Raw genomic sequence first — 12,137 nt, forward strand, 5'->3', positions numbered from 1 at the left:
GACAAAAAAAAGCGGAAGAGTGATGAAAGAGGAAAAGAAGGTAGGGAGGGAGAATGAACATCCGAGGAAAAAGAAGCAGTGGACAGAGTTAAAGGAATTTCTGATCGTTGAGCATCACACACTACAAATTTCTACATTGCTTGTATTATACCCCAGTAAAAATGCACAAATATAAGTTAAAGACACTGATCGGTGTGCACGCTGTAACGCTCCGCAGGCCAATTTTCTTCATCTAGCCTGGGAATGCCCCGAAGTGTATACATACTGGGAGCAAGTGTTCAATGCCTTGAATCAGATGACGATGCTATCCCTGGAGTGTACTCCCCTGGTCGCCCTGCTCGGTTACACAAAACTTATCGTCAAACCATATCGCAAATATCTTGACATTGCCTTGCTACTGGCCAAACGCCGTGTCGCATGCCGATCGGGTAGAGGGCGAGCACCACAATTCAAGGAATGGTTTACAGATTTATTATATTGCCAGGAGCAACTGACTCATTACGCTGACTTACTCCCCATTGCTTCACGCCCCAGGGATATATGGGCCCCCCTAAAAACCTATCTTCTTACACATCCCTCACACATGGATGTGACCGATCCATCCACACAGGCATCGCCTGTACGCACTCACCCGACAACCCCCTGAAGGTGCACCCTTCCCACATTTCCGACCCTTGCTTTATACCCATTTCAGATCCCTCTTAGTCGCTGATATTGGTGCGTATACATTCGCTATTGTGTTAATGCTGTTTGTCAGTGTACTGTGGCTAGTAATCACATTCAATGTACAGATGTGAATAATGCATGTAATGTCAAACAGTGTCCTCGAGATCGTAATGTAATGATGTACTGCAGGAATCACTGCAATAACAGTTCGGAACGAGACGCTGATTCTGTCCACCAAGAGACATTCTTGCAAGGAATAGTTTTATTGTCACACGTTTATTAATCACGTGCCTGTCCGCATTTTATGATATTGAGATTGTATGATTTCACTGTGGTAAAAACTAATAAAAACAGTTTAAACAAAAAAAATCTGATTGTCACTCCTGGAACAGTAATTAAAAACATTTTTAAACATCACCATGTGACCTGATGTGAAAAACAGAAGACGAGAAAGAAGAAAGAACTGAAAACCTACAGAAAGAATCAATTTTCAAGATTGACAGAATTTACTCTTTAAAGAAACATGCAGTAGGAAATTGTGAAGAAATACCTCCTATAAATTTATTTTTACCAAATGGTAAGTGCCATTCATGGTGAAAATATCAATTAAACAGTTAATGTGAAATTGTTTTTCTGAATTAGTATTGTATGAATTTATTGTTCTATAAATTCATATGCAACTAGGGCCATACCTCTTTCTGCACAACTACCACAGACCTTGACTCTTTACACCAATAAAGACACAAAATAAATTATCGGGCTGTTAGTGATATTGACTGAGCTTGTGTTGCATTAGAAATAGAACCCACGTTGAATCTGATCACAATGGGGAAATCATCATGTCCATAAATAGGTTAATTACATATCGTCTAGAAGCCCTTGCTCTCTGTATGGTCCTTCATTACCCCACTTGTTTAAAAAAATATCTTACAAATGTATTTAATTTAAACTATCATAGCTCTTCTGGCAAAAGAAGATCTTGCATCAAGCACACAAAAAAGAGAAACATACAAAAATCATTATTCCAGAGAAAGGCTTAATGTATCGCGACAAATGGAGTAAATTTACAATGTAATCATTGTCAGCAGCCAGCTCACACTCATTAGTTTTGTGGTGTGTGCTACTCTTTCTTGCATTACGCACATTATGGGGCCGTTTATGATGTTGTTCAGAAAGGCTCCGAACAGCATTCGGTTCGTCCGAATCCGTGTCGGAAGCCTTGTTTCCGACCGACTCAGAAAGATTTCTGACCGACCAATTATGATGGTTGGAAAGCGTTCAGACTGTGTGACTTGGTTCCGACTCGGGTCCGTATGGCATTCAGAGACTCCGAGTCAGTCGGAGCCGACTCGTATGTCTCTACGGACCACGTTTCCGACCTAGCGCTTACTATGTCGGATTCGGACAGCCTTTCCGAATCTGTCCGTCCGACACGGAGTAGCTGTCGGAATCTGACTTTGGGGGCCTGTAGCAGGCCCCCCTTCACCCGGAGGACTCCAGTTGAGGTGCATGGGGGTACCCTTGGGTCCCCTCTTTACAGCCATGCACGATGTGGCAGCCACCAAGGGGTGCCCGCCACAGATTGCAAGTTTTCCATGACCACCCCTTTCATCAATGGGAGCCTGTGTTGTCGGTCAGAACATAGGGTCCCATTGAAGTCAATGGGAGTCACACCGAACGGTGTTCGGAAACATAGTAATCGGTTGGTCGGACTCCCTGAACCCGAGTCTGTCAGAAACCATTCCGAAACCGAGTCGTCAGGAAGGCTTTCCGACCGATATCGTAATGAGGCCCTACGTTGTTAAAAATGAAATGAAGTGAAGATGGAAAGTGGTATTTTATTTTTTTCTACTTTAGCTATCATATGTTTTCCAGCCGCCCCTTGTGACACTCAATAACAAGTGATAATGAATATGATCTGTCTGTAGATCCTGCTAATCCCCTGATAGCCCATCTGTCCCCATTAGGTCAACAAAAACTCTCTTGTCTCAGTGTACTCACCGGCATACAAATCGCTGCTGTATTGTGACAGATCTGGACAGTGCAGTGAAGGAAGACGTCATTGTACGTAAGCCCAACAAATTTGAACATCTGGATTCGGAACATTGCCTCTGGACCAACTCCATTTGTTATGATTGATAATGTTTCATCTACTGTGTCTCTGGAGCAGCTGCATAAATAAGGAAATTAATAATTTCAGAATGAATAACGAGACAGAAAATGTTAGCATGGGCAGCTTTCTTTGTTGTGCTTTCTTTCTCTTATCTCTAAGTTGGTTTGCCCATGATTGCATCTATGTACCCCTCCTCCTCTTTATCCAGCTCATTTTCTCTTTGATCTGTTTCGTGGCCCTCTACCACTAGCCTCTTTAATCCTATCTTCACTGCTAATCATTTCATGTGATTAAAACGAACACTCCTCAAATGAACTTTTGATCTCTACGTCCCTCAACACTGTTGAACTTGACCTTTTCTTTGAAAGTAGAATCACAGCGATCCTAAAGCAAGAAGAGGCTCTGTAGAGTCAACCAGAACCAGGTGAGTCCAAGGATCTGGTAGGTTCTCTACAATAGATATTTTTAAGTACAGTAAGGAAGAAAACTCATTGAAACTCAATCTAGAATAACAGAAAACACAACATGAATGGCACAAAAATAACTAAGTGGTAATTCATCTATAAAAGCTGTAGGACATATAACACGACATGGGGAGTGACACTTGCATAGGTGTATCGATATTCAAACATACATGGAATATCGTTAGAATAACGCACAGAGGGACATATTTACAAGCCCCTATCACCACCACAGCGTCACTTCTCACAACGTTGTGGTGGTGATAGGGACTTCGCCTTATTCACAAGATGGCATTTAGCCACCTAACGTCAATAAGGCACCCTTTCACACTATACTTAGCGTGAAAGGGCCGGGTGGTGGGCGTTCCACTGCAACACCCATTGATTTTGACACTGCCCCATATTTACAAGGGTGGTGTAAATATAGGGCATTGCCAAACGTAAGACCAGGGAAAACCTGGTCTTACCCTGGCGAAACGAGGAGAAATGTTTAATTTCGCCTCGTTTTTGCTTTTTCCATGTGTGCTGCATTGTGCAGCACACATATAAACAGCAAAATGCCATTGATTGTTTGTGTGCAGGAAGGGGCACAGTAAAAGAAAAAAAAGTAGGTTTCTTCTATGTATGCTTCATTAAACAATACACATAAAAGTTTCAAAACATCATTTCAGATTGTTTATGTGCAGGAAGGGACACCTTCCTGCACATACATAATCATTCCCTACAACGCAGGCACACTTGCACTCTGTTGGCACTAGGCAGCAAAATTAGCACCAGCTCAGGGGGAAACGAAGGCTGCACTGTATTCTTGTAAATACGGTTCAGCCCTGCGTTTCAGGAGTGGCGGAGCGCGGCATTAAATTAAGGTGCCTAATGCCGCACACCGCCACTTCCTTGTGCATATGCTCCAGAATGCTGGAGGCTTCTGGTAAAGTTCAAGAAAGTGGATGTGAAATCAGTACAAGTTTAGTTAACGCACTGACATACCAAGTTAGGTATAGTGTTGACCAAATTGAGATTAAACAATCTAAAAAACAGAGGTGTGGAGATGGCACAGAGATATACGTTTATATGGAAAAAGACATCTAATGAATGCGGTGACATCATGCAGTCCACTGAAATCCTGTCTGAATGCACCGGGTAGAATCATTGTTAATTCATGCCTATGAGACAATTAGGATGAAGATCTGGCTTGAGATACAAATATAGGAATGATGTAATGATTTAATCGGTAGAAATGATATGAATCTATGTTGAATGAGTGAATTTGGAGTAATGTGAAAGATAATGAAGGATGTATTAAGATCCAGCTTTGACATCTGTTTTATGCTGATTTTCATAACATGTAAAATGTTGATGCATTTATATGTAAAAAAACAAAAGATCAGATATGGTTACAAAATAAAAACAAAAAACTCAATATTATGTTATGGTTAGCTCTACAAACCATTGCATGCATATCTGTTTTGAAATATTTGAGACATTGGTTTACAGGTTGAGTGGGGGTAAAAACCTGACTCAAGCAGGAACAACAATGCTTGTCAGGGTGAGGCACACACAAACCCCAAATCAACCTGTGCTCAACCCTCTGGTAGTTTGGCACAGAGCAGTCAGGCTTAACGTAGTGGCAATGTGTAAAGTATTAATGGAGCACTTTAAACAATAATAAAGTTAAAGCACAACAGAAGAAAAATCCCACACTAATTTAGAAACACCGAGCAGAATTTAATAAACAAATCAAGAGCCAGAAATGTGCGATTTTAAAGATATAAGCTAAAACAGTGCCAAAAAGCCCAAAGCGCCACTCGCGGCTTTCTAGGCGTACAAGATCGGGAGAAAGTCACAAGTTCAGGCCGACTGGAATGGAGCGTGGGTCAGATTCAGGGACCACATGTATTTCCTTTAAACTTTCATAGCTCTTCTGGTAAAAGAAGATCTTGCATCAAACACCCAAAAAGAGAAACATACAACAATCAACATTCCAGAGAAAAGTTTAATGTCTTGCACCAAATGGAATAGATTTACAATGGAATCTTTGTCAGCAGCCGCCAGTTTACCCTCATTTGTTTTGTGGTATGTGTTACTCTTTCTTGCATTCTTCACACTATATTGTTAAAAATGAAATTAACTGAAGATGAAAAATGACATTTTATTTTTTCTGCTTTAGCTATTTTATGTTTTCTACCCACCCCTTGTGACAGGACAGGTTAGTCCCGCTAAAATGTTACCTTCACGGTCAAAGGCAAAGAGTCTCGTTCAAGGTGGAAGAGGTCACAAGAAGCAGGGAAGCGTCACGGATGTCATCGATGCAGCACACAGAGCAGGCAGGGCATCATGGACGGTCATCACTGTAGCTTGAAGATCCTGTTGTCGTTGCGAGCGGGTCAGCTGGAGTGACGGTTTGCGTTGGTGGGCTGTGCGAGTGACAAGGTTTCGGCACTAATAGGCCCCTTTGTGGTCGCAGAGAGCCCAGAAACTTTAATTCTGCCTCCCTGAGGCAACACCAAGTGTCCAGGACTTGGGGGTCAGGGGCTTCCTACAGCTTGATGTGGGTGCTGGTTCAGGTGGTTATGTTATGTCCATATAGCACTGAACAGGAGGCTAGTAGACTAGCCCTTGGAGTCACTCCGCGAATCCTGGGTTCAGGTGCAGTACCAATCCCTCTGACTCAGCAAGGGGGCAGCAGGGCAGCAATCCAGCAGGGTAGCAGTCCAGCAGCGTGGCATTCCTTTCAGCAGCACAACAATCCTACTTCCTGGGTGAGTTTCCACAGGTCTAGTCGTGTACTGAAGAGTTGGTGTCTGAGGTCCAATATTTATACCTAGGTCTTCCTTGAAAGTAAGAGAAACTTCTTGGGGTTTCCCTTTGAAGTTCCCAAGTTTTCTTCCTTCCTTGCCCTGGCTCCAGGCTAAATACAGGAGGTATGTAGGCGTTTATGTGGAAGCAGGACACAGCCTATTTAGGTGTAAGTAGGGCTGTGCCCAGTCCCTCCCTCCCATCCTGCCAGTGATGCCCCATCCAAATACACCTAAGATCTCTATTGTGTGTGGCTGTCTAGGAGGAATACACAAATCCCAACTGACAGCTACACCCAGCCATGTGTCCCAGCAACAGGCTGCAGGCACTAAACGGTTAAGGCAGGAAAATGGTAACTTTCTAAAAGTAAAAAGAGCAAATGATGGACAATGCAAACATTCACCTCCAGTCTCTAAGATCTGGGATACCCCGAAACCAGTCGTAGGATGATTGTTTCTGGTCCAGGAAGAAGCTGGCCTGGTAGTTCATGCTGGGTCAAGACTGATTTACATATGGCTGGGTTTAAACTGGAATGGCATGGAGTGTGAAAAAAAGTGTTCTTTTAGCATTTGTCACCCCGAGTGGGACAGGTATGCCCAGACATGCGGCCAGTGCTCCCTGTGCCACTGGGTTCATCTAGCCTGGTTGATAAGGGGTAATACCCCGAAACCAGTCCAAGGATGCTTGTTTCTGGTCCTGGAAGAACCTGAGCTGACAGTTTGGGTTGGCCTGCTCCCATGAGGAACAGGGTCAAGACTGATCTGCATATGGCTTGGTTTCAACTGGAATGGCATAGTGGGCAAAAACACAATGGATTTAGGACCAGATCTCTGTACTGGGGTGAATTTTTAACATTGCGCAGCATTCCATCCATCAATTGTTCTTGTTTCCTGTCCAAGAAGGACCTGTCCTGGCAGTTTGGGCTGGACTGCTCCCATGGGGGGGGGGTGTGGGGGGGATAGCCTCAAGACTGATTTGCATATGGCTGGATTTAAAGTGGAATGGCATGGTGGCCAAAAATGCAGCCAACCCCACATAGCCAGGCCCTGCAGCCAACACCCCACACACAGCCAACCCCATGCCATGCATGCCCTACGGCTGTGCGCAGCAGGAAGTTGGCCACAGGACCTGCAGCCAACCCTCTGCATGCAGCCAACCCCACATACATGGCACGCAGCTCCCCTTACAGTGCCAGTTTTGTCCACGGGGTCCCAATCACCCAGGGCCCGACCAGTAAATGGTGGGTGCCCTGGAGCCCACCTAGGGCAACCACTGCATATTAAAAGGGGGGAGTGGGGAATGCAGCCCCCTTCCCTGGGCCAACATTGGCCCCGGGGACCCCATCCTCCAAAGCCTCTTTAATTAAAAATTGGTGGTGGGAGCCGCATGTCCCCCCTCCTCGGGACGATTTTGGGCCAGGGACCCCATCTCTCGAGCCCTGGCCTTATTCTGGAGGGCAGGGGAACATACAGTGCCCTCCCTGGGCCAATATTGGCTCCAGGAACCCCATCCCTCGGAGACTATCCACTTAATAATTGGGACGGGGGCCTAAACGGAATCCCTCTCAGGGCCAATTTTGGCCCCGAGGATGCCATCTCCCAGGGCCCGACTACATGGTGAATGGGAAGGAAGGCAAGCACCCAGCCTCTCTGGGCCAATATTGGCCCAGGGGACCCCATCACCCAGGGCCTGGCCAATTATAAATGGCCATGCGGCCCCCCCCTCCCCAGGCTCATTTTGTCCCCCGGGACTCCATCGCCCGGGGCCTGGCCAGTAACGGATGGGTAAAAACAACAGTTGATGGACAGAATGCAGAACAATGTCATACATTCACCCTAGTACAGAAATCTGGGCCTAAATCCATCTTTTTTTGCTCAGTAACGGATGGGTGGCCGGAAGCCACCCAGGGCATCCATTTCATCATTTTTGCAGGCTGTGGGGGTAGCCCCAATGCCCCCTCAGTCCCAGTGGTCTCCCTACCGCCAGTGGGAGCCGGCATTGCTCCCGCCCACAGGGAGCAGCTACAAATGCTGCTCATGGCAGGTGGGAGCAATTTTTTCATGTTTCCATGCGTGCTTCAAAGGGAGCAGGGAGCATTTTTCATGCTCCTGCCTGCTTGGAGCGGACTTAGAGTTTGCTCTTGCTTTGGGGGAGCTTTGAAATTGGTTCCACCAAGCGAGAGCAAACACAGGTTACCGAAACTGCTATGTCCCAGGGTGGTCACCCCGGGGCATAGCTGGAGGGTAGGGTCCCCCAGGGCCATTAATGGTTTCGTGAGCCAGGCTGCGCGGCCCCCCTCACCATGTCATGCATTGGCCATGCCCTGGGGGATGGCGGTCCACAGGATCAAAAGTGGCTCAGGAAGGTGGGCCATGTGAGCCCCCTCTTCAATTATTTTCACATAAGTTCCCCCCGGGACATGGCCCACTCGAGGGCCAGATAAAAAACAAGGGCGGGAGACCATGCTTGTTGGGGCTTTTTTTGCCACAGATTCAAATTTGTTGCAAAAATGTAAAGAAATGTTTTGGGGCCTTGACAGGGTCCCTGTGAGACCCCACTACCAGGCCTAGGAGGTCAGGGTATTCTTACCCTGCCCCCTCATGGTTTAAAAAAAATGTTTTTCTGAGACTCGGCTGAGTCCAAGTTTCAAGTTGGCTGATAACAGGTTGAAGTGGTGGTAGCCAACCAGATCTCATTGTGAGATCTGTCGGATCCCTGGACCCTCTGTGCCCCTAGTTATACATAATTTTTTTTTTTAAATATAATTCCAGAACTGCTGATCGGATTTACACCAAATCACAAAAAGAGATCGTTCTGGACCAATCTCTTGCTCTGTGACAAATTTGATGTCATTCCTTTCAGCAGTCATGCTGAAGTAGTGTTCCAAAGCCCTATGGGAAATTGCATGGGGAAAACACGTTTTGGGACCCCTGTTTTTTCTAGGCCACCACTTAACGAATCACCCTAAAACTTCTAAGAGAGCAGCTGAAGTGAGTGAAAATGTTGTGAAGATTCATCAAACAGCCCCAAAGTTATTAGCAAAACAAAGCGCTTTCTGTATGGAAACTTTGGGCATATTCACAAGGGAATGGCGAAGCGTGGCGTTAAGCAAACATTGCTAACACCACGCTCGGCCATTCTGAAATCGCAGGGACGTGCCATATTCACCTCTGCATTACCACTAGCGCTAAATCTAGCTGCCTAGCGCCAACGCAGGCACCCTTGATTGTTTATGTGCAGGAAGGTGTTTCTTCCTGCACATAAACAATTCCGAATGTGTAGCACACATATAAGTTGCAAATCATCATTTTTCCAATGATTGTTTATGTGCCGGAAGGGACACCTTCCTGCACATGAACAATCATTCATGGCGATTTGCTGTTTCTATGTGTGCTGCACAATGCAGCACACATAGAAACAGCAAAAACTAGGCGAAATAAAGCATTTCTACTTGTTTTGCCATGTAAAGACCGGGTTTTCCCTGGTCTTAATTTCGGCACTGCCTCCTACTTATGCCACCCTTGTAAATAAAGAGCAGCATCAAAAATCAATGGGTGTTGCGGCGGAACGCCCACCGCAACACCCACTGCACGCCCCTTTCACGCTAAATGTAGCGTGACAGGGGGCCTTATTTACACGTTAAGTGGCATTAACGATGTCTTGTAAATCAGGCAAAGAGTTTATCCCCACAGTAACATCATAAAAAGGGACATTCCTGGGAGATAGGGGCTTGTAAATATGCCCCTAAACCCTACCTTCAACTATCTACTGGCAACCACCAGTAGATAATTAATATATATCAAAGTATTAAGAAACGCCGCACTGAAGGAGAGTTTTAAAGGATTCAATGTATTCGTAAATACAGATCAGCCACATAAACCACCACTGACATGTTTCGAATATCTAGTCTTGCTCACGGTTGAATGAGTCCATCATCGATTTCGACTTTTTATACATACCTCCCACATTGTCCATTATGAGGCTCCATTCGTCTCAGGTGGAGAACTTTGTCCACACTGTAACCTATGGCAAGGTACGCTCATTGAAGGACAAACTAGTGAGGAGTCACTTCACAATGAAAAATCCAGCAACCGGCTGAACAAACAAGAGGGTGTCACTCGCTGTGATAAGTGTAAAGCATGCCGGATCGGTAAAAACATGAAAGATCTCCATGACTTCAAGGGCAAGACATTCACCATCAATGAGAGGATCACATGGGACTCTGCTTACGTAGTATATGTGGTAGAGTGCTTCTGTGAACTGAGATATTTAGGGGCATATCAACAACAACCGGCGATAATTATAGCTAAGCGCACTTAGCGCTAGGATAATTATCGCCGGCTAGCGTGGATTTTTATCGCTGAGATAGCGTGCTATTAGCAACGCTTATCTCAAAAGCGATAAAATTCCTAGCGCTAACTGCCTAATGTGAGATTATCGCTGGAAGCCCAGCAATAATCTCATGAAATGTGGCGTTAGCTTGTTGATAGGGACTCACAAACTTAGCTATGATCTCCTCCTTCCATAGGATATCATGGCTAATTCAGTCCTGAAGCAGGCATAAGGAAAGTAGCGATAACAGGGATTATCGCTACTTTTCCTGCCGCTATGCTTCATAGCGTGGGGCTTGATGATAGGAGAAATATCACTTAGCGACATTTCTCCTGTCATGTCAGGTCAGGAACGCCCACTTTGCATCTCATTACAGATGCAAAGCTGGGCGTTAAGATTTTGTACGCTAAAGCAAGGTTTCACGCGTTAGCGTGACCTTGCTAATTAGGCTATAAAATTATTGCCGTGTTTCGGCCGAAAACTGCCGCAAAAGCGGCGATAATTTTCTATTGCCTCGTTGTTGATATGCCCCATAGAGAGTACTATCTGCCCTTTGAAGAAACATATATATTGGAGCACATTAGAGCAGTCCACAACAAAGATCTGAACTATGCAATGGCAAAGTCACTGATTACACACCCTAAAAAGAACTGGAAAAATATGTACTACTTCGGCATAGCAAGTGTCCCTAGGAATGAGCGAGGTGAGGACAGAGTTCTCAAATTGAGACGATTTGGAGTCGCAACTCATTATAGGATTCAAAACAAATGTCCCACATTGAATGAATGGGGACGAAGAAGTTTATGTTCAGCTATTAACTGATTAGACCTGTATAATGCTTATTGACAAATATATCAAGAATGTACCACATACTCACAGATACTAGCCTGTGATTTTAGAAGGAGGTCAATAATGTAAAGAAGGAGCATAGTCTTGTTACTAACAACGGTTTAAGTAAAAGAGCAATCCTTGGTTGAAAGGGAGATATCTTGTGGGGTACAACTGCACATATAACAATAGCCTCCAATACCACACTTAGTTAATCACAGACCTCTAACTTGTGGATAAGACATGTTTACAGCACTGATTATGTTACGTAACATATGGGAAGGAGAGTAAGTATTGGACACACCTGCACACGTGGATATACGTCAACCACACACATGGATATACGTCATTAGGAGATCTGCATAGCAGAGGCGCCCGCTGACATTGTGCCATGATAAAATCAGGTCATTCAACACATTTGGTTGCCAATCAAATGGACAATATGTCAGAAGACAAATATTATTTTTTGACTTAGCAGGTGGGCATAGCTCTGGCACAATGGGATGATATCTCAGTAGGCACTCTGGTGCACTATCTCTGATATAACACTGCACACGTGGATATATGTCAACCACACACATGGATATACGTCATTAGGAGATCTGCATAGCAGAGGCGCCCGCTGACATTGTGCCATGATAAAATCAGGTCATTCAACACATTTGGTTGCCAATCAGTATGCGCACGGTGAAAAACCTTACAAAAAAAAAAAATACATAACTTAGCATTTTAAAAAACCGTACAAATTCACTGAAAAAATATTTGTAATATATGTATAGCTAAAAATTAATGGAAGAAGACATGGGTAAATAAGTGTCTAAATACATATATTACAAATATTTTTTTCAGAAAGACACATATGTCATCAGTGATGTAATATCTGACGTCATCAGCAGAGGATTGCGGTCGCGTGAGTTATAGTTGCCTGCACTAACTATAAC

General features: G+C 44.7%; 1 protein-coding gene across 1 annotated transcript in view; it reads right to left on the bottom strand.

The window, feature by feature from the left end:
• Positions 1-12,137, bottom strand: part of LOC146821350 (alpha-tectorin-like) — a 289,031-nt gene that overhangs the window by 24,230 nt on the left and 252,664 nt on the right. The window contains exon 7 of the mRNA XM_085609343.1: positions 2,668-2,836. Coding sequence (XP_085465469.1) covers positions 2,668-2,836 — 169 coding nt within the window. The remainder of the gene's footprint in view (positions 1-2,667; positions 2,837-12,137) is intronic.

This window comes from Triturus cristatus, chromosome 6 (genome assembly GCF_964204655.1).
Source record: "Triturus cristatus chromosome 6, aTriCri1.1, whole genome shotgun sequence".
Classification (NCBI taxonomy): domain Eukaryota; kingdom Metazoa; phylum Chordata; class Amphibia; order Caudata; family Salamandridae; genus Triturus; species Triturus cristatus.